The 22,552-nt window shown below is 40.8% G+C and overlaps 2 protein-coding genes across 6 annotated transcripts in view; one reads left to right on the top strand and one right to left on the bottom strand.

Annotated features, from left to right (window-relative positions):
• si:dkey-127k13.1 (PWWP domain-containing DNA repair factor 3B) overlaps nucleotides 1-2,440 on the bottom strand; it is a 7,760-nt gene extending 5,320 nt beyond the window's left edge. Inside the window, exons 1-4 of one of the 5 annotated variants that reach the window (XM_046031966.1) lie at nucleotides 2,208-2,440; nucleotides 1,105-1,252; nucleotides 644-966; nucleotides 263-521 (exon numbers count right to left, since the gene is read on the bottom strand). In XM_046031966.1, coding sequence (XP_045887922.1) covers nucleotides 263-521; nucleotides 644-966; nucleotides 1,105-1,111 — 589 coding nt within the window. In that variant the 5' untranslated portion in view covers nucleotides 1,112-1,252; nucleotides 2,208-2,440. Of the gene's footprint in view, nucleotides 1-262; nucleotides 522-643; nucleotides 967-1,104; nucleotides 1,253-1,332; nucleotides 1,600-1,645; nucleotides 1,670-2,207 lie in introns of those variants that run through there. The other 4 variants (XM_046031971.1, XM_046031970.1, XM_046031967.1 and 1 more) reach the window with 4 other exon arrangements.
• Nucleotides 2,441-4,717: 2,277 nt separating this feature from the next.
• kif26ba (kinesin family member 26Ba) overlaps nucleotides 4,718-22,552 on the top strand; it is a 76,615-nt gene continuing 58,780 nt past the window's right edge. The window contains exons 1-2 of the mRNA XM_046033279.1: nucleotides 4,718-5,313; nucleotides 6,689-7,081. Coding sequence (XP_045889235.1) covers nucleotides 5,254-5,313; nucleotides 6,689-7,081 — 453 coding nt within the window. The 5' untranslated portion in view covers nucleotides 4,718-5,253. The remainder of the gene's footprint in view (nucleotides 5,314-6,688; nucleotides 7,082-22,552) is intronic.

The following is a 22,552-nucleotide window of genomic DNA, read 5'->3' as shown; positions in this document are numbered from 1 at the left end:
GGGGGGGGGGGGGGGGGGGGCACATAGGGTTAGATTTAGATAGATTAAAGCACAGAATTTTGCTCACCTGAATTATTTAAAAACATGAGCTGCTCTACAAGCAGTCGTTGCTACCCTAGCAAATATAAATCCACACAGAGCACATTTCAGACGGGTTCTGCAAAAATTTGTGGGGCAATGACCTCCTAAAATACAGAATGTCTCAACTTTCGTAAAAGTATTATGATGACTGTGCATGACACAAAAACTGACATGACACTACCTAGCTCTGCTGCATCTGGCTTCTCCAGCTCAAATCTTGGTCTCGAGCGCTTGGATGCCTGAGTAGTGGTATCCCTCTGTGAATCCCCCATTTTGATCTTCCGCTTCCTGCCACGGCCACACTTGGCTGGTGGACCGTTGGTTTGACTGCAGGTCTGCGTTTGCTCCTCTGTCAACCTTTTTCTAACTTGTCTTGGCCGACCCCTCCCACGTCTGCTTTGAGCTTTTGACTTGCAGCATGGTGACTCTACCTCTGATGTCTAAAACAGACCAGATATTAAATGAGTTAAAAGGATATCACTAAAATTAACTGCGCAGGCTGAAAAATCAGTGGGTTCAAAAAGCAGAAACAATGTTTATCAGTAAATATACAATAAAACACCTTCAACTGAGTGATGAGCTCAGTGTATTCGAGCTCCACTTGTGTTGCTCCAGGAGGGGGACTTGAGATGTTGGACAGAATGTTATTGGAGGAGCTGTGGACTGGTGTTGAGGTCAGGCAGGCTTCTTCTGTCTGTCCAGTTTGTCCCCTACCTCTTTTTGGAGTACTTAGTAGGGAACTCGCAGAGGACTGGCAGACAATGGCCAAATCACTGCTTGGCACAGCATTTGATTCCTCTTTGGCTTGAGATGAAACAGTGTCTGTGGTGTCTAACAGTGTTGTCGTCTTCTTCGTTTTTCTTCGTCTTGTTTTTCGAGGTCCACCTGAAAGATCATTCGCAGTCATATTTCTACCACTGGTTGGAGTTTCCTCTTATGTGTCTTAACATACACTCAGATTTAGCTGACTATCAAAAGCTTTTCGACCGCTTCCAAAATTAAGAAAGTAAAATGTCGAGTTACCTTTCATTGTTGTGGGAGTTGGTGTGGTCCTCTCTCTGGAAAGACCTCCCTTGAGGTCATTGGATCAGAGGTCTGGTGAAGTATTAAGATGTGACATTTATCAGGGCCGACTTCCTTCTCCTGGGGGTATCCCGCTCTAGTGACAGGGCTGACAGACCGGTAAAGGGGTTTGGCAACCGTAAGGAGGTAAGGTGAGGAAAGGAAATATTGCTTACATATATTACTTACATATCCCTGTTTGAATAATTTAATAAAGTATATTTAAAAAAGAAATATTGTTTAACGACCTTCAACACGTGGTCTCTATAGAGTAGGACGTAGGTTCGCTTTAAAGTTAAACTATGTTGGCATTGGGGTAAATGTCATCTTCACACTACATGTTTGTTTACTGCAGGTAAAATACAGGAAAGCGTGTCGCCATAGAAACATGTTTAAACGATGTCTTCCAAATTAACCTAGACTTGAGTTAGGTCACTACGTTATCTCAGTAATGTTAGGCAGATGACTTTCTAACGCCCTGAGTGTCCAAGACAACACGCACCACATTTACAGCAGTCTACGTTGTTGCAAGAAACAGCTCAGCTCAGGTGTTTACAGTAACGTTAGGCCTACTATTAAAGCGTGTAGCAATAAATAAATAACGTCACACATGTGCTAACCCCATGCTAAACCACAATGACACCAAGGTTCAACGTGTTAATAATATACTAGAGCCCATCACAACATGTAACGTCACTGCGTAACTTACGCAGAGGCAAATCAACTTCACGCTAACGACTTGCTAGCAAGCAAGCTATAGTATTCTTTGCATGTTAGTAAACAAACAAACAAATCCCGAGCAAAAAAAGCAACAACTGTTGTTTTTTACTACAACGCAAAAAAGGTGACTTAACAAACAGAAAACAGTTCATTGTGCAATGGGAGTTGTCTGTCAGTTTAGCTTCAGTGTTAACGTAACGTTACCCAGCGCACGTTTGGCACAACCAAATATTTAACTTAATGCAATAGTTTGCACATGCACGCCTCCAAACTGAGATGGTGTGATTGCCCAGTTTTACCTCAGGCACAATGAAATAGTAACTTATGTGCAGCTAGCCACTCACCTTAAAATCTTAAATTCAGCCTTTTGTTTGGACAGTTCACTTAGTTACCTACGATCGTAACGTTACAGGTTTCGAGCATCGTCGTGCCTGTACACATTCACTGCTTCTATAACGTGATTTATATAACGTTAAAAGAATATAGTAAAACCAATACGTCGCACACACAATTCCCGTGAACAAATATCTCTGCATTTGTTGGCGCTCGCGCATCATAAACTAACCACGTACTGCCGCCTACTGTACCGGAGTGCGCAGATTCAGATAAACTGAATGAATGTTCAGGGCATTGGGTCCCAGCATGGAGTCACCCCAGGTCGTTGTGAGACGAACCTAAGGGGTCGTAAATATTTTCTTGTTTAATTGCCTGAAGGATTTCCTTTCCAATCCAGGCCTCTAAAACCAAATCCGAGAGGGGAAGATCACTATGAGCTGCTGATTGGTTTAGGCACTAAAGGATAACACTGTACACATTTTGTCCAACCCCATACAGTTTGGCAAAAAAACATTCTTTCTCAAAAAGATCCCAACTTATCTGTTTTGTTTTACTTTCGCCTCTTACCTGCATCCAGTCGCCCCCTTAAGCCTGTCTTTGTTTTGTATATCCTATGGGTTTCATATATATAGCCTAATGACCCTAATGCATACGTTTTACGACATTAAATTGACAAATATTTAAAGACCTTCTTTCTATTGAATAAAGTGTCGAGTTAAAACTGTATGTCCAAGCCATACTGCGTCCTATTTGCAGAGCCCAAATACTTACCCTATATCACCTTCTTTCTCTAAGATGACAACCTTTATGCTGGGATGTTTGCTTTTGTTTGCATCCCATTTCTTCTGCCACTTGTATTAATAACTTTATACCTCTTTGCCAGCTTTTCTTTATGTTAATTTCAGTCAACGCTTACAAGTTCCTTTTGTGACAAAATGTATTTTGTGGGAAAAAAGGGATCTAAGTGTGAATGGTAAAACAGCCATCCTAAATGGTAGGTCGAGGCCTCCCTTTTTCTGTGTAAGAAAACCCTTCCTGTGGCCCTTTATTTTCAGAAGATATTCGTTTGTGCTGCAAAATGTAACGGAACACATTTCTACATAGATGTAAATCTGAATAATGGCATCATAACCATGTTTAAATCAGTCCAACGTGCTCTTTATTGCTATATTGACTCAGCTGCTCGGTGCCTGCATGTCTCCGGTAATAACGTTATGAACACAGTAGAGGGCACTGTGTAACCACTCATAAACTGCTCTCTTTGACAAAACAGTGGTTTCTGAAAAAAATGGCTTTATGCAGGGGTCATCCACCATTACAAGATGAAGCTAATGCAGAAAGATCGCTGCACTTATAATGATTTTTACACTCTTCCAAAGGCTCGGCTCTGAATGCTATACTCTTACCTTTTCCTCCATAACGCTTCCTTAACTAGATACTTGACCCTTTTGACTGAGATTTTGACTGACAGAGATGATTGTAGGTCACCTTTCTAAAAGAGCATGTGCTTCAAGAAGGTTCCTGCAGGGGCCCAAAATTATAAGTTTGACAGAGTCAGTAAACATACAATGAATATTCAAATATTAAATGGCACTGATCAGTTGTCTCCTTTGTCACATACATGTCCATTCCCTGTCTCAGTTGTGCCCAAGCTTCATGCAACATGCCTCTGTAACTCACTGCTCTTCTTCATCTCCATCATCTCCATCTGCAAAGGCTTTTAAATTATCAGTAGCCTACTTCATTAAAAGAGGAAGTGCCCAGAGCCATAGCCAGGATTTTAGACATTTTGAGGTCACGAGTCCAAGCTTTCCCCAAATAAACCCCCTAACCTAGAATATTCTTACAACATAAGCTACCAGAATTTTGGTCAATTTTTTGGTTTTTCTAATTTAATTCATTCAGTTGACTGTTCGATTATATTGTCTGGAAATCATAATTTATTTTTTAGCTTTCTCCAGACTGCCAGTTTTAAATTATGCGGAAATACTGAATGCTTTATTTTGTTGACCTGTAGGCCTAGACAAATGTCATTAGGCTATATTCCATCTAGAAATACTCGAATCGGCCTAAAATAACCCGTTTGTTACTTTTTTTTCTATTTAGGTTTTACAGTTATGTTATATGTAGGCCGACATGTCTCCTCATGTCACTTAAACCTAAAAATCCCTATAGCTATTTTACCAGTGTCCTTAATCAAGAGTCCTGGGAGTGTCCCTTTTATATAGGAGTTAAACACTCAGTCACATCATCCCAAAGCAATGTTGCGCAGTCCAGTTCCCTCACTTCACACAGGCAGTAGTCTACCTGCCACTCAGCAGCAACCTCTGGATATGTATTGGTCTGTGGTTGATGAGGGGCAGGGTGGTCCCGCCCTCCTCCAGATGTGCGCCTCTCTCTTGTCTCTCCAGTGTGCTGCTGGCTTCAGCAGAGCGCGGAGCCTCGGGAAGTCAACAGGAGGGTACGGATAGTATCGCTTTAAGTAGCCTATAAACAACGAGGGACTTACTCCCTCATCCGTGGTCTGCACCAGCCAGCTCTAACTCAGTCTAATGAGTCGTGACTTTGTAGGTAACCCATGAGGCGGAGTTTTGCCCAGGGGTGGATTTGTGTTACCTGGCCAGCCTCAGACGCAGAGCTGATGGAGAGAGGCAGGGCTGAGTGCGGTGCCAGTCCGGAGCGCTGTTGAGCAGAGAGCCTCATTCAGCAGACTCTGCTGACAGGGAGCGGTCTGCTTTCTCGCACGACCTGCGCGAATCCTAGGTTTAGCTTATAGAAGTGGTATTCGAGGGCTTTCTCCAAAAGCAATAACCCGTGGAAAAAGAAAACTAAAATCCATCAAGGATTATTTTTTTGGTCTCTTGGTGACGGAATGGGGATGTAACCGGTTTCCACATGCTTTTGGAAGTGGCGCGAGGTTGCCTCCAGATTGAGAAGAGCAAACTGCAGGGGCGTGTGGTTAATTGATATTGATCCGGTGGTCTCTTTTTTGAATGTGAAGCAGCAGCAGAGGTCCTTTCTCCTCTCCTCTCCCCCCTCCTCTCTCTTCCCATCATGACTTCACTGTCGGGGACCAAGGAGAGGTCTGTGAGCAGCCGGAGCAGAAAATATGGGGTAGGTCATTCATTTCAGTAGCCGAGGGGCAGACACACCTCTGTTACCTGTAAGCCATCAAAACTTATCATCCACTCTGCCATGCTTGCACTTGAATCTCACACTGCACAGACAGTCTAATAGGAAACTGTGGTGTGCTCACCTTTTCTTTAGGTTGATATGAAACGCATAGATTTGCATTCATGCTGTTGATTTATTGCTTTGTGAATGTCACACACATCACTGCTTATTGTGTCACAACAGTGGCATGCATTTTCACTGATAGATCTCCCACATTTCTTAATTATCACTAACTCAGGTATCAGACTCACACCTGTGTCACTGTCTACTTCCTACAGTCTAATTAGTGTTGATTTATAACACAAGGCTGGCTCACATTATACCCACCTCTTCACTTGGTTGAGCATTCCCACCTATCAGCCTATCATTGCTTTCTTATTACAGCCCTTGTGAAGGGATTACAGTGGCCACCACCACATCAATGGGTTTTTTCTCTGACTGGATTTACCCAGCCGCAAAATATATCATTTTTAACTCCTTGGTCTCATGTGGCTAACTGAATAGAGAAAAAAACACAGGTCTCAATCTGACTTGATCCTATTTAGACCAACATGTTGACTGCCTTGACTTGGGTTGTAACACCACCACAGTAAATGTTTAACATTGCCTCCTGGTTGTATGTTTTTAAATGTCTGACCATTTGATTTTTGCACTGCGCCTTTCTACTGTAGGCTATGTTTAGCCTGCAAATTTCTTTTCAAAACAAGATATTCAATTTATCAATTGCTGGCATGTAGGCTAAGCGCAGATATTGAAGCTGTGAGTCAGGTTCATTTTTTTTACAGTCAGAATCAATTGTTTTTGATTCTCTGTTTTTGTTATATCGAACAAAATAGATAGCATACTGAATATAGCTCGGTGGATAAATGCCTAGTGAACACACGCCATCATTTTGCTTAATAGGCTGAATGCAAATAGTTTGTCTTTGAATTTGCATGATACAAGACATGTGCCCTCAGCCCCTCATTATTTTACTCGCATCCCTAACCTGTGCAACCTGTTGTGTCCACTGGGATGAGTGGGATGTTGCGCATATCCACACGCTATAGGCTTTTTTCATGACACACATTTGACTCTAAGTGTATTTAAAAATAACCATAATTTAACTAATTTAACTTTAATTAATGTTGACTACATAACAGTGAGCCAGCATGCACAATAGCAGGGCCCTGGAATGGCAAAACCTATGAGGAATTCAGCTATCATTGAGTGATATTCTTATTTACACCTGTGTTTTTCCTGCTGTCACATGTCAAAAGGACTGTGGTAAAAAAAAAAGGCCTATTAGTCAGGTTTTCTTCTTCTTTTTTCACAGATGCCTGACACTTCCCCAACCAAATCTGCCTCCTTCTTCCCGGACACATGGTACCGAAAGGCCTGCGAGGAAACCACCCGCTCTAGCACACGCCCCGCCCCGGAGGGAGCGGGCTCCATGCCAAGCTCCACAGGCACCCCATCCCCAGGCTCAGGAATCTCCTCACCAGGATCCTTCTCTGGCTCACCGGGGACCATCTCTCCGGGGATTGGGACCGAATCGCCTGGTTCTCTGGGTGGCTCCCCTGGTTTTGGGACAGGATCACCAGCCTCTGGTAGTGGAAGTTCCCCTGGTAGTGAAAGAGGGATATGGTGTGAGAACTGCAACGCTAGGCTGACAGAGCTGAAAAGACAAGCACTGAAACTGCTCATCCCTGGACCTTACTCCAGCAAGGTAAAAATCAGATTGTCTGCTTGTTCTTCTGTCTCTTATGATGTGTATGGATGTGTGCAAATCCTATTGCATTACGTTTTTGTAGTACCTGTTCTGTTACCCAGTGGTTAGCTGGTTTCGCTCTGTTGACTAGCCTCCAAAAATAACTTGTTCCTTCATTAGCTGTGGCATTTGGACAGTGACACGTATTAACTTGGTTGCTCATGAAAGACGGGGCCTCTAATCATACCCCTCCTTGCTGTGTTGCTGTGTAGTCAGAGTTATTGTTCTCATAAATCATAAGGATGCTCTCATTCGACCAGATGTGAAAAAGAGCAGAGATCAAAGAGCCTCTGGGATTAAGGATACTTATTGTATCTGAAGTCGTTAATCAGTTACTGACAGGGTGCTGATGAAAATATATAGATGACACAGACAAGGCTATTTAGATTTTTGTCTCCGGGTTTTCAAGTTTACCTGACAGATCATATCACCATCATCAAAATCGATGAGTTCATCTTCTGTATTGCTTTTCTCCTTTTAAGGGAATTAACATGATGGATTACTGAAAGACATCGATCACTTAGAGAAGATATTAATCCTTACATGGTAGATTGCTGCTTTTTTCTAATTTTCTTTGACAGGGGATTTCTTTTTTTCTGTGTGTAATCCATATAATCAATTTTAATTCTATTAGTTCAGTGATTCCCAACAGGCAGATCATGAGCCTCGGAGTTTTGTGAGTTGATTTATGATATAGCATCAAATCATATACTATAGAAATGTATCATCATGTATATAAATATATATTTTTGTTAGGTGTTGTGACATACTGAGTAGTCTGCCTACACTGAATCATTTTGTAGCTCATAAATTATAATTAATGAACAAAACAAACCTACGTTAATAACAACATTGTTTAAACCGCTGGAAGGACCGCTTGGCTTTACACTACAGGGGCATTTGGTGCCACTCAGTGTGTATCATGCATGTTGTGCCGTTGTACTTGGGTCTGATAAATATATTAATGGAGAGTACATTTTGGTTTTGACATTGGTTTGGCTTGTAAAAAATTGCAGCTATGCATATAAAAGGCATGAAAAATTTTTTTGAAAGCCCTCCTGGCAGGGCTTTTGAATCTGCATAATTTTTTAACATGTTGCCTTTGGGTTCTGCTTCAGTTGACTGGATTTTAGTTATGAATACAGTGGGGCCACACTGGAGTTAATTGGTAACAAATAAGAACGCATTATGCACCATAGGGCCAATAAAGTGCATTCAGCAAGAGGGAGTACATACATAGCTACAGTGGCAAAGAGAGACCCACTGTACACAGCCAGTAAGACAGAGACAGAGGTGGAGACAGTGGTTCTTATTAGCTCAAGAACATGGCAGTTGGAAATTGTTAGGAGCAGTGGGGGTTAATGGGGGCTGTCAGTGGGTAGGCCACTAATTAAAATGTTATTTGTTAGGTTTGGTTCAGTTCAGGCTTGTTAAAGCTTCCCCATTGCGGTTAACTTCATTGTAGTAGAATAAGCACAGGCACATAACTTACAGTATTGTAATTGTCTAATTGTGGTACTTTATGTAATTTAATAGCTGCAGATAGAGAAATTGTCTTAAAAGTTTCAGATTTTAGTGCCTTCGTCTGCAAGTGCTTGATAAAGTCAAACTCAAAAGTATGAATGAGGATATGGGCTGAGACAGTGGGAGTGGGAAAAGACTTTTTGCTACACCTACATGCAGTGGACATGTGCCTCTCACATGCGCCTCTCACATGCGCCTCTCACATGCGCTCTTTAATGTGTTATTTTGTGGTTCTGATGAAGTTTTTCTAAGCCTGAGTCAACAGACTCAGGATCAGTTGGTGGATTCAGACCACAGTGTTTCTTGCGTGAATTATTTACATTGCAACCATTGTGATTGTTTGTAAAATTAAGTAATAGAGCTGTCAGTTAGATATTTCATGGTACTTGGTACAACTCTTAAGGGACTTAAAAAAACATGTGAAGGTGAAATTAAAATGCACTGCCCTGTTGAATCATTTTATACTCAGCGTTCTGGTACAACATATTCGTTTCTCGTATATATTCGTCATTAAGACCCACTGTTTTTAATAGCTGGTTGAGTTAGCAAACATGCAACACTTATATATGTTTATGTGACAGGTTTTACAGACAAGTTTTCAGTTAGAAGTTGTCCTGAACTGAATTAAACACCCCTGAGTCATTATCGAAGAAGTGAACAGTGTTGCACAGCTATATTAGCCGGTCCTGGGTGGTTTTCTTTCTTACAGCGTGGTTTGTTCCTTACAGTCTTCTTGTAAGAGTGAACTGACCGAGGTGGCAGGTGTTTTGTGTCGGGGAAAAGCTGAACTCATGTCCTTGGAGAAGAAATGTGACCTAATAATCCTTCTCCTTCACCAAATGTGCCAGCGCAGCACTTCAGCTGAGTGTGTGTGTGTGTGTGTGTGTGTGTGTGTGTGTGTGTCCGTGTTCCTTCCCGTTGTGTTGTCAGCATGAGACCCATGTTATTCCCACAGGGCATTGGGACATATGTGACCCCTCACAGCTAGTATAAAAACACACATCCACCCACCGATACCCCACCACCACCACACACACACCTCTGAACCATGCAGACCTGTCTTTGTCTCGGGATATGAATACATGATAGGTCATGCTTGACCCATGGTGGCCACACACACACACAGGCCTGTTAATACTATGCTAATGATGACTTTCAACAGTTTTACTGTATATTATAAATATTTTAGTGTTTGGATGTCTGCAATTCAGTGTGTGTGTGTGTGTGTGTGTGTGTGTGTGTGTCATTGTGTTTGTAGGGCATTTAGCATGTTTGTTAGAGCATTCTGTGAATACATAAACACGCTATGTCACTAGGCTTAAATGTCAAGATAGTAGATTGTGGCAGATAGACCAGTGTAAGTGTGTGCTCATCTACTAGTTGGTTGGATAAGCAGCAATTAGTTACAAATAATGTGTTTTTTGCTCTCTGTTGAATGTCACAGAGAATAAACATCATTCATGCGTTCAGTCAATCATTCAATAGTCGTCTGCTCCCTAGTGGCTCTAGGGAGACACGACAGTTTACAGATCAAGAGATTCAAGGGAGATAAAGATAGATAGAGAGAGTTACTGATGGCGAACACAAAGGAAAACAGATATATAGCATCTGTGTGGTTTTTTTGATGTGACTTAAATGTTATCCTCAAATTAAAATGAAATCTGTTTCAGGTCATATTGTCCATATACCTTTATTGCTGCTGTTACTCAGTCAGCTGGATAAAGGAGGGAGAGAGAGAGAGGCAGGTCATATGGCTATATGGGCGGGTGTGCGGGGCTGAAAAAAAAGAAAAGAGTGTTCTGTTGAGGGATTAGAATGAGCAGAGTAGGTTTTCAGGTTTAGACACACACACACAAAATGCACACGCACTTGTAACCACAGGACTCAAAAGCACATCTGGTTACACAGCTGTACTCACTTAAGAGTCCCTGTACCAGTAGAGTACTGGTGTGTATTTCCATGTGTCTGTCTCTGTGTGTGTATTCATCCCATATATCCACACCCAAATCATAAATGGAGACAGGGTGATCTGTTTTTGGTTGGTCCAGTTCAGCTCAGGAAAGTGGGTCACTCTCTGTGTGTGTGTTTCAGTCACCAGCAAAGTGTCTGTTTCAGATCAGCTGAAAGTCAAAACCATGTGTGTTTATAAAGTGAAACATATACAGTTCCACTTCAGACATAAAACTGAAACCAAAAAAGGACATGTTTGTGAGTATATTCACTCCCTGAGGACCCCTTACTGGCAACTTAAGATTTATTGAGATTGCTTTCATCTGTACTTTTCTTTGTAAATTTGAATGTAATGTGAGTACTAGGGATTGGAGTTTATATATATATATATATATATGTGCACTTAAAATGTTTTCATTACCAGACCCATTGATGTGTCTGTCTAGATTTGGCTGTAGATTAACATTACAAAGGCCGGGATCACACATACAGTGTGCAGTGACATGAGAACCGGAAAGCTTGCTATTGCATATAGGGCAGTCATTCCTGTTTAAGTTGTTCATGAAAAATGTTTGGCCAACTTTAGTGCCTTTTTACTGTGAACTTAAACAAAGCCAAGTGTTATCAATCCAGAAATCTCTGGTTACAGCTTCCTTGTCCAAGTCACTAACTACACTGATTTGTCATGATAACCACCATTAACACTAAAACACATAACCCTGTGAGTATAGCTTTACATAAATCTGCCAGAATTGAGTTAGTACATGTCATCTGGGCCTGGACAGCTTAGATTACAAGCTATTCGTATTAATGCCAATTAATGTAGCTCTCAGTTGGTGACTTTTTGGTCCACTGAATTTAAGATAACTTAATCTCTGAATTATTAGTAATTTGAAGTGCTGAATGTAGTTGAAGCACAAATTTTTAGGGAAGTTAATGAATAGCAATCTATTATCTATCAATCATCAGGTAATTTATTGGGCAAAAGAAAGTTCTGATTCCAGCTTCTCACTGTGAGGATTTGTTTGTTTTCTTTGTTTTATATCGATGTGAAACTCTGGGTTTTGGACTGTTGATCTACAAATAATGTAACTTGTGAGGGCAGTTTTCACTTAAAAAAAACAAAAACAAACAGATTAATCACTGGTGGTTGACAAATAGTGAAGCACTATCAAAGTTACAATCTAGATATCTGGCACAATCATAGTTATTCCCCAAATATAAAGAGTAAAAAGACTTTTTTTTATTATATATTTAGATGCAGAATTACTGCTAAACATATTAACCCTAAGGTTGTCAACCAAATCTTTTTGATATCAACATAATCAAAAGCCCCAAATCAGGAGATGTTAGTAGTACATGTGACCATCAGGAAACCATCAGATGAACTAGAGGGTTGAGAGCCTATGATCTACCTGCTGGTTCAGATGCCTTTCCAACCCGAAAAAACAAGTGGGGTTAGCACTCTTATGGATATAATCAATTTAACTAAATCCCAGCCAATAGCTAATTTTCACCCAAAGCCAGTCATTTGTCTGTAATTAGTCTACTTATCAGATCAAGTGGTGGAGTTTATTTCTCTGCAGTCTGCCCTCAAAGGGAGCTATCTCTGCACGCAGGTAGCTAGCAATCCTGTAATAATCAAATCCCAAAACACTACAGAAGCAGGCCTCCGGTAACCACGGCAGCTGGTGTTGCCACGGCAGCGACGTGTGACAGATGTGAGCCGCATACATATCTCCATCAGCGTTAATGGGCTGCTCATAGCCGTGTGCGTGTTGGTGAGAGGCGGAGAGAGAGTGAAAATATATGGAGTTCATGGGACTAATAGCACGTGTTAGCGTGCATGTGTGTGTTTCTGGCAAGAGGTTAGAGAGAAAATATATAGTTGCAGTAGTGTGATTGTGTGTGTGTGTGTGTGTGTGTGTGTGTGTGGTGTGTGTGTGTGTGTGTGTGTGTGTGTGTGTGTGTGTGTGTGTGTGTGTGTAAAAAGAGAGAGAGAGAGAGAGAGAGATGATACCCTCCTGATGCCTTTCAGGTGTGAAAGACATTACCATATAAAGAGGTGGCTTCATCAATAACAGCAAGACAGTGTGGATAGATGGAGGTCTGTGTGTGTGTGTGTGTGTGTGTGTGTGTGTGTGTGAGAGGAAGGATGCTGATGTAGACTGAATTGAAGAGCTTCACTGGCTTTTTGTCAATTTGAACCATCCCCAAGTGCACACTCATAAACGTCATCTCAGGATCTTGTATTACTAAATCTCAACTCTATTTAAATTCAGTAAATTTTTTAGTATTTATCAGAATCATTTTAATCATGTTAAAATAACACCCATAGATTTATGTGTATATTTAGGTAGTTTAAAAATGTAGGTATTTATAATTCATTCATCAATGCTACATACACTGAGTGACCCTTAAACCCACAAAGCCCTGTACAATCTAATGCAATACAGTTCAATAGTCCTGTGAAAAATATAGCCTACATGGACGCTACAGTGTTCAGATTTTACAGAGAAAGATACGGCACACAAAAATCATCTATATGAGGCTTAAATGCGTCATTGATAATATGGGTCAGGAGACTGGCAGAACTCCTTCAAGTTAACAGATGAGCCTATATGTAAGAATGGAAATGACATTACGCAACAGCAGAGATCAGTGATCTAATTGTCTGGTCTTTTCAAGGAGGAACATATTTATGTTAAAAAATGTTAAGCTTTTCATTGGTGTTAAAGGGGGGTACTAAAGTTAGAGGGGGATACTAAAGAACACTAGCTGCATGCTTTAAAATTATTTCTTACCATGTGTGTCTCGATAGGATCATTGCCCAGCCTCTTTCCAATAGCTGCTATTAGTGAGATAATGTACAATATCATGAAGCACACAGTGTCTAATGATAAACATAACAGTGACTTCCCCATTACTCCTGTCATCTACATAGTCTACAGATCTAAACCAGTAGAGCCGGTTTGGGATGAGGTGGAACCAACATGAATGTGTTGTTTAAGATCCTGCAGTAGCAAATTTGCATTGACTGAGACCACTGTGGAATTTTCCCAGCACTTCATGTTATCTATACCTTGAAGAACATACAAGAAGTCCACCACAGTACCAGTTAGATGAATCTGTGGCCAGTGTCCGTGAAGCATTTCTTAAGCTCACACCCCTCTTGCTTGTCCCCTATCTCGCGCTCTAATTTTGCATGCCTGCAGATATTGCCATGCACACCAGCTAACACACACAATCTGTGTGTGTGTGTGTTTTTTCTCTCACACATTCTTTTTTTAATTAGGCACTGGAGAAAGGATGGAGAATGAGAGAATCAAAGATTTAAATTTAGAGGAGAAGAGGGAGGAAGAAGAGGAGACTGAAGAGAAAGGAAGAGCGTTTTCCCTAATAGTGCTATCATTGTCATTACAGCCACTGACCCAAAGCAGACACACTTAATTAGACTAACTACCCCAGCCAGTAGGCAGTCAACACAATGTGTGTGTGTGTGTGTGTGTGTGTTTGTGTGTAACCTGTATGTCTATAAAGAGCCAGAGAAGCTACAAAAAGCTTTGCCAAAAGACAGCAGATGATGAATTCGAGTTGCCAATCTGCATTAATTAGGAAGTTTAACAGAAAACACACATTATCAGGTCCAGTAGATGGAATTTGGCATTAGTATATGAAAGCTTGAAAATGTTTTCATTACTTTGTTTTTCTTAGCAAGGTTTCCCATTTAATGACTTCCTGGTAAGTTGGTTAAAACACACACGGTGGTCGAATGGTCTCTCTCTATCCCCTTATTTCTTGTTTTTCTATACTGTCTTCTGTCAAATAAAGTAAAAATGAATACAGCCTAAAAATATATATAATAAACACTTGAAGTCCACTTAAAGCAGTGACAAAGAAAAGCCAGCTTTACATTTATTATACCCTGGGGTGTAGCCAGGACTGGAGGGGAAAAAGGGGACAGAGTATACAGGGCGCTTATGTGAGGAGGGCCCAAAAAGATACTAGAACGAATAGCCGTAGATGCGGGGCCCATAGAGAATGCTTATGTACTATGTCCAGACTTTTTGTGAACATGAGTGAACACACAAGATTGTGTACAGATGCTCACACAATACATACACCAAGGCACCCTGAGGTTCAACTGAAAACACACACACCACACACTGGCATGTGTGTGTGTGTGCACTACCAAGAACATGTGTACACGGCTGGATGGATGGCCAGACCTCATGGCAACAGCACCTACTGCCATGAGGTCTGTAGCTACCATGGCAACTGCCTCTCCATCACCTCCACAAGACAGAAATAAGTAGAGAACACTATAGTTATGCATCTGTCTCCTCTGTCTGTCTCTTCCTGTCTAGATTTTCATATATAGTATGTTTGTGTGTGCTGATACAAAGTTTGAGATTTTATGTGCATTATTTTTTACATAAAGAATGTTGCTTTATATTTTCAATATGTGTCTGTGCGTGTCTGTCTATCTCTGCTTATTTTTTATCTGTGTCTATCCATCCATCGATCTGTCTGATTGTCAGTCTTGTAAAATATGCTGTACCTGTTCAGACACTGTTTTTCTTTCGTGTGTGTATTTTGCTTTTAAAAGTTTTCCTGTTCCATCATCCACAGCCAAGATGAAAACTGAAAATGTCCCAGCACTCCAGCAGCCGCAGGTGCCAGCTCCAGCACTCTGTGACACTGTGAAGTCTTGCTCGGCTGAACGGTTTATTTGAAGACCTGCTAACAACACTTTTAACATTAGCCAGCGTGCTGTCACGCACGTGCGTGCACTCACACAAACACACCTCGCACACATGCATGCACCGTCACACAGTCAGAGATAGCACATCTATCTTCAGCATCTCACACTAGGAAAATCTCATGACAGGCTGAGGTGTGTGTGACAGGGATGACGTGTATGTGTGTGCATGTGTGTGTGTGTGTGTGTGTGTGTGTGTGTCTGTGGAAACTAAATTACGTTTTCAACTTTCAAAGTAAGGACACTTGCCAAGTGAGGACATTTTGGTTGGGCCATATTTCTTCAAGGGACTATTTTAGGGTCAGGATTTTAGGATTACATTACAATTATCATCATGATACATCTGTTCAATGCAGATGAAACGAGAGAAGCTTGAAGTGGCGCCTAGAGGGGGAAATACAAACACATACACATACATACCTGCAGCCTTGTTGCAATGCTTCTGTTGACTAGCAGGTTTATTTTCAGTATGCGTATGAGCTCACTAATGCTGTGAACAACTGCTGATGTGCCTTCATAGTCAATTAAGGTGTTTTGGGGTCTAACAAATATCAGCAAAAAAACTAATGGTCCATAGCTAAAGTTCCTATTTAAAAGAGCAAATGAAAATTTGCAAGATATCTTTTATCATGTGTTATACTGTTTTAAGGTTTATACAAAGTCTGAAGTTCACTTGGTATTGTAAATATTGTATACCTCATGTATAGACCACTGTATTGGTAGCTGAATAGAGAGATATGGAGAACAGAGAAGATGAGAGGGATGTAGAGAGGAGACCAGAAAGAAGTAGAAGGAAAGATGAGTGTGTGGGAAGAGATGACGTAGTTTCCTTTACAAAGGTGCAGTGGCCTTGTACACTGTGTGTGTGTGTGTGTGTGTGTGTGTGTGTGTGTGTGTGTGTGTGTGTGTGTGCTTACTGTGGCAACAGACCTACCTACCTTTTAGGGTCAAAATTAGAGCCATGGCTCTGCCAGTCAGTCGTTCATGTTTTACAAGCACAGTAATGGCATTCCTGTTCTAAATACACTGCTCTGCTGGGCTGCAAATTTGTGTGTGCATGTGCGTACATTCCTAGCTTAACTATATAGGTTAAGAGGCTGACTAATGCCAAAGATAGGATGAGAAGAAAACTCGGTGTGTGCGTGCGTGTGTGTGTGTGTGTATTTTTAAACAGCACTGTGAGTCTATTGTGTCAGAGCATTGTAAAGGGCAGGAGGTGAAACGAGAACAAGGTTGACATTTAAGCTCCAGTTTCCAGTCCGGCTCCATGGTAGACTTCACTGCAGTAGTTGTGGATCAATTACTCTAGTATTAAAAAAGGCTTTTATTATTTTATGGGGCTCCAATATTAGACATGTTTTAAAAACCTTAACTTTAAAGTCTATTTCTGCAGGATTTAATATCTATCTGTGATGAAAGTGATGCACTACACATTGTATGGATCTGAAACACTGTGTGTTTGTACAGTTTGTATTATAGTATCTGAGCAAAGTAAACTAATTCACTGATCTGTAGTGTTTGATTTGCAAGGCTCTCTTTCTTTTCATTTGTCATCACTTCTTCACCCCCACATAAATATCATCCACTTTCTGCTAATGCTTATCATCCATCTCAGCCCAGCAGCATCCCCTCTATCCTCACATCGTCCCTTTCTCCAGCTTATCAACAAGATGGAGGAAGTGGAAGATAAAAGAGAGAGAGAGGGAAGGAAAGAAAGAAAAAGTAAGAAACTGGTCAAAGTAGAGGTCTAAAGAAAAGGAGAGGCAATAATTCATAAAGGCTACTTAAAGGTAGCAAGGCATAGATGGAAAGAGAAAGTGTGTGTATGTGTGTGAGAGAGAAAGAGAATTAAATTGGCTGTTTGTTCCCAGTCTGTGCTTCAATCAGACACAGAGAATAGCCTCTAGCTGTTAAACTTTCCAATTACCTTGAGCAGATGGAGCTTGCGGGGCTCGATTTTAGAGGGTTTGAAATGGTTGTTGTTGTTTACTGTTAGGCTACATACAGTGTTCGGGAGGGAGCCATACTAAAGCAGAGTTCTGCCTATTTAACCTCTGAATATCTCCCTATCTCCCCTTTTTACGCTTTGTTCTGTCTGCTTGAATCTCCTACTTGATATCTGATATCTATAAGCATAAGCAATATCTGACTAATCGTATCTTTTGGAGCTGCAGCAGTCTAGCAGTTGGTAATGCAAGTTTGTGGCCGGATGGTTGTCATTTTGAATGTGAAACTTGGATGAATAAGTCTCCGCTCTCTCAATGAAAACAGTGCTCTTCAGCGGCTCCCCTTGAGGAGCTCAGTGGCCAACAGTGGAGCACTGTGGTTGCTTTACCAAGCTCCCATATATGAATGAGTGCTACTGTGTGATTACTGGAAAAGAGCAAGCATGCTCAGCTGGCTTTCATGGATATAGGACTGTTAGCAAGTGTTTTAGTTTTAGGGGCTTGCAGGATGATTCAAGCACACCCTGAGGGGGTTTAGGGTTTATGTTAAAACACATAAAAACTCTTTGTACAGGCCTAGGGGAAGTACAGCTATATGTCACAAACTCTGACATGATTAGGCTTAAAAAAAAAAAATTATCTATTAGCATGAACATATAGTGAAATAGATGAGGTGGTCTGTGAATATGTCTCTTTGTAATAATAATAATCTATTTTGCCTTTTTGCTTTTTATTAGAAGAAATATTGGGGAAAAGAGAAGGAAATATAACACATTTTTTCAAGAATGTTTAAGTCTTAGACTGGTCCTATTAGCACTGTTGGAAGATGCACATTGCACATGTTCGAATTTATTCCCATCTAAAAAAAGATAAAAACCAACATCTGTATTACTAGAATAAAATTCTATAGTAGTTCATGGTTGACATTCTACCTTATCCTTCAATTATGAGCCAGGAAAAATCCTGACTGAGTTTGTATATTTAAGTTTGTGCACACTGTTCACCTGTTTCCTAGTGTATGTGTCCACGTGTATTAGGAGGAGTTGTCAGGCAGATCTTTACCTTCAGTTCCTCCCCAGTGAGCCTAACTAACCTTGGGATGGAAGGATACTGGAGGGAAGAACGGATGGATGGGAAAAAGAGGGGAACAGGGGAGGAGTGAGAGAGTGTGTGTTCAGGTGTGGGAAATGGCAAGATGGATTACCCAACCCAACAGGCAATTTATCACTGTCAGAGAGGGAGGGAAAGAAAGAGTGGGGAGAGAGGAAAGGGGAGAGAAAAAAGAGGGAGTCTGAGAGTGAGGGAGGGCGAGGGATATGGTCTTGGGGAAAGATAGAGAAGAAGTAGGTGGAGGACAAAAAAGGGGATACACAGCTGTGAGAGGGGAACCTACTGAATCATACTGTACGTTATGTACAAACAGGTCAAGATAAGGTTGAACCCCATATATGGAGAGGATGGACACAGATCAGAGGAAAGACTTGGAAGTTTAAACAGCAGGTTGTCCGTGTGGTTCCTGAAGCACGTGTACTGCACTTCCAAGAAGGGTTAAATCAAGGGCAACTGGACTTGGTTGAAGATACTTGAAGCCCGTTTTGCCTCTCACCCGAGAGGCTTCTACAGTTCTAAATGCCTGGCAGGGAGCCATACTGCTGTACTGTGTAAAAGTGTGTTGAATTTTAGCGATGATGTCTCTCTATAGCACATTAGTGAGTAAAGCTAGTAAATTTACTTTTACTTTTTACAGGCTGCTATGAATACGGCCTCAGGTATTGAGTCTTGTGGTTCAGTACAGAGCATCATACTAACAGTGATGTAAAATTTTCTGAAATTACTCAATGACAATAATTAGGACTTGGCATTTTTCTAATGAGAAACAGGATTCTTACTGTGAGCTGAGTATGGTGTTACAGGTATGCCCCTTTGAGCCACCTGTATTCCTGAAAATATCCGATGTATAAACAGGCATTTATATAGTTCCAATTCCTAAACTATGTTTAGGCACCAAACAAATAGGTAATTGGCAGCTTGCTATCATACTGAAGGAGATTATTTCCTTATAAAGCTTTGGTTGCAAATGCTTAATTTAAAGTGCAGCTCTGATGCAGCTGGTGCCCTAATTTAAAAACAGGCAGCAGAGTTTATATGCTGTTCATTTACAGCCAGGCACCACTATCGATAGCCAGATAATTTAAAAACAGGCACCAGCAAGCAACTTCCACATAAAAATCAGGCAGTACTCTCAACAACTATTTCATTTACAGCTGGGCACTGATGTAGATGACCAGCTAATAAAAAACAGGCTCTCTTCCAGACAGCTATCTTATTCACATTGTAGCAGGGGGCTCATCTCTACATTTAACAGTGTAAAAAGCTTGTACAAGATTCGTAGGCTGTTAATGGGAAGGCAGAATTTTCCACACGTACAATATACACACAGCAGACACACACTCTTAAATATGCATGAAGAATGCACAAATGCACACAAACTCTTGCTATGTTTGAATGAGAGCTTGGCAGAGAGAAAGACCTTGTGTAGTTGATCTGTCTACAGCATCTGTTTCCAGTATTTTGTATCCTCTTTGATTGGGTTTAATGTCCCACTACGCAAATACACACTGATCTAGCAATACTATTATTGTATATGTGTGCGCAGTTAGGAAAACATGAAAAAACGTTGTGGATCAGAATGCCTGATGAGCACTTAACCCAAGATAATCCATGGCCGCATTCACACAGGCAATTAATTACGGTTGTCAATACCAAACAGTGGCTGCATGAATGCAGCCACTGGCAGGCTGCAGACCGAAGTACGTCACCAACGTGGTCTGAGGAAGTGCTTCAAAGACTCTCTGAAGGTCTCTTTTAAAGACCTTCACACTGACCCTGCTTCACTTGCCCACAGCCATTCAAAGAAGTTACATTTCAAAGGGTACTTACATCTGTGAAGAGCAACACATCAAAGCATGTGAAGCCACTGTCTCGCCCTCTGTCTAAACCAACCCTGCTGTCCTGCACTCACTGCAACTGAGAGGAAGGACCACCCTCAGCAAGTGGTGAAGACAGCCCTCTTAATTCAAGGACAAGTGATGGTGATGGTTTGAAAGCACATGGATATATGTGTGTCTTCAACCTATAGCTCTGAGAGAAAGATCTTCATTGAGAGATCTGTTTGAGTGTGTGTGCATGTGGGTAGGTACCAAAGCATCTCTTGGATGTTATCACATCTGACACTTGTATTATTACTGATGCACAAACAGAGCATTTTACAGTGTACACATGCTGCACAGACACAAACACAGTCTCCATTGAGAGAGAATGCAGTAGGTAATTTACATCCCCTATAGCTAGTTAGTTGTGTGTGCTAATTAATTTCTGCATTGCTATGGCAACACATTAATACAGCGCGTCAACATCACAAGGGACTGTGTGTGTGTGTACACGTGTGCAGACATAGGTGTGTGTCTGCTCATTTAAATATATGCATAAGCAACTTTATGCCAGGATGAGTGTGTGCCTTACTTGTGTGTATGTGCGTGTTACCATTGTGTCCTAACTAATCTAACTCCTACTCCCATTACTGGATCATATGAAGGAATGACCAATTAAAAAGGTGATTAAAGGAGAAATACTTCAGAGGGTGGGTGGGGGGAGGGTGTAGAGGTAATAAATGAGCGAGAGAAAGAGAGATAGGGGAAACCTACTGGGCTCCTTAAGTTATTTATCACTGAGGGGCAACAGAAAGAAACAAAGAGAAAAATTCTAGGGGAGGCAGTGGGTTGGTTTCCTTAATGTCTAGACTCACTAAAATGCTATTAAAGAGCAGTTTCTGCTTTGGGTTATTTCTGCTGCGTGCTACAGAAACACTTATCTGCCTCTTTACTGGCTTTTACGTCCATAAACACACTGAGTTTGTAGAATTTATTAAGTGTACAAATAAGTAGCTTATTCATCCTTAGGTGTGGATATGTAAAGCCAACTTTCTCATTTCAGATATCCTTCCCTTCTTCCATTCCCTCTTCTTCCTTTTGTCCCTCCTTCCTTTGACCCTGACCTTTATAAGTGAGGCTCAATAATGTGGTAATGCTTTCATCAAGCAATAAGGATTTTCAGGGTCAATATGATCACAGATCCATCATTATTTATTTATTTTTTTTTTATTTATTTTTAAATTTTTTATTTAACCTTTAAGAGATTAAAATCTCTTTTGCAAGAGAGACCTGGCCAAGATGCAGCATAAAAGAACATAAAGAACAGTTTCCAACATATAAAAGACATCAAGTACACATACATATAAGACATATAAGTTGAATAAGGCAGAATACAACTTTATAAACAGCAACATTGACCAATGTTCACCTGCTCCATATCCTTCAGAGTTGAAACAAAATGTCTATAAGGAATAAAGGCAGTCAATTTCAACGAGTTCTGAATAAGGTTCCAAGCAGAAAGTGCAGCAAACATGAAGGCTTTTTTACCTAATTCTGTTCGGACACGGGGGACCAACAAGTGTAGGACGTCCTTTGAACATAATCCATAATGGCCTTGAGTACTTGTTAAAAAGATACTCAAATAGGTAGGAGCTAGTCCAAGAAGTGCCTTATAGATGAAACAGAGCCAACGAGTGTACCTTCTTGCATAAAGAGAGGGCTATTTAGCTTTATAGTAAAGGGTACAATGATGTGTCCTATAATTACAGACAGTGAAAAAACGCAATGCACAATGATACACAACATCCAATTTCGGTAGGCATTGGTCAGAAGCATTCATATACATCAGATCACCATAATCTAATATGGGAAGAAAAGTGGCCGTCACCAGGTATTTTCTAGCATGAATGGATAAGCATGATTTTGATCTGTAGAGAAAGCCAAGCTTTATCTTGAGCTTAGAAACCAGGTTGCTAATATGAGTTCTGAAACACAGTTTACAATCATTGATTATACCTAAATATTTATAACTGTTAACTAACTCAATTTCATTTCCTTCAAAAGTTGAGATGCTTGAAGTAGTAACTGGAAGTTGTCTTGAGTTTGTGAATACCATTACTTTGGACTTTTCTGCATTTAAGACCATCTTAAGCTGTTTTAAATGGCTCTGAACAATATTGAAAGCAGACTGCAAAAGATAAAGGGCTTGTGCAGTAGATGATGCAGTACAGTAAATAACAGCGTCATCAGCATAAAAATGATACATAGCATTCGACAGATTATCACAAAGATTGTTCATATAAATTGAAAACAATAT

Source organism: Micropterus dolomieu, linkage group LG20 (genome assembly GCF_021292245.1).
Source record: "Micropterus dolomieu isolate WLL.071019.BEF.003 ecotype Adirondacks linkage group LG20, ASM2129224v1, whole genome shotgun sequence".
NCBI lineage: Eukaryota > Metazoa > Chordata > Actinopteri > Centrarchiformes > Centrarchidae > Micropterus > Micropterus dolomieu.
This window is presented reverse-complemented; position numbering and strand designations above follow the sequence as displayed.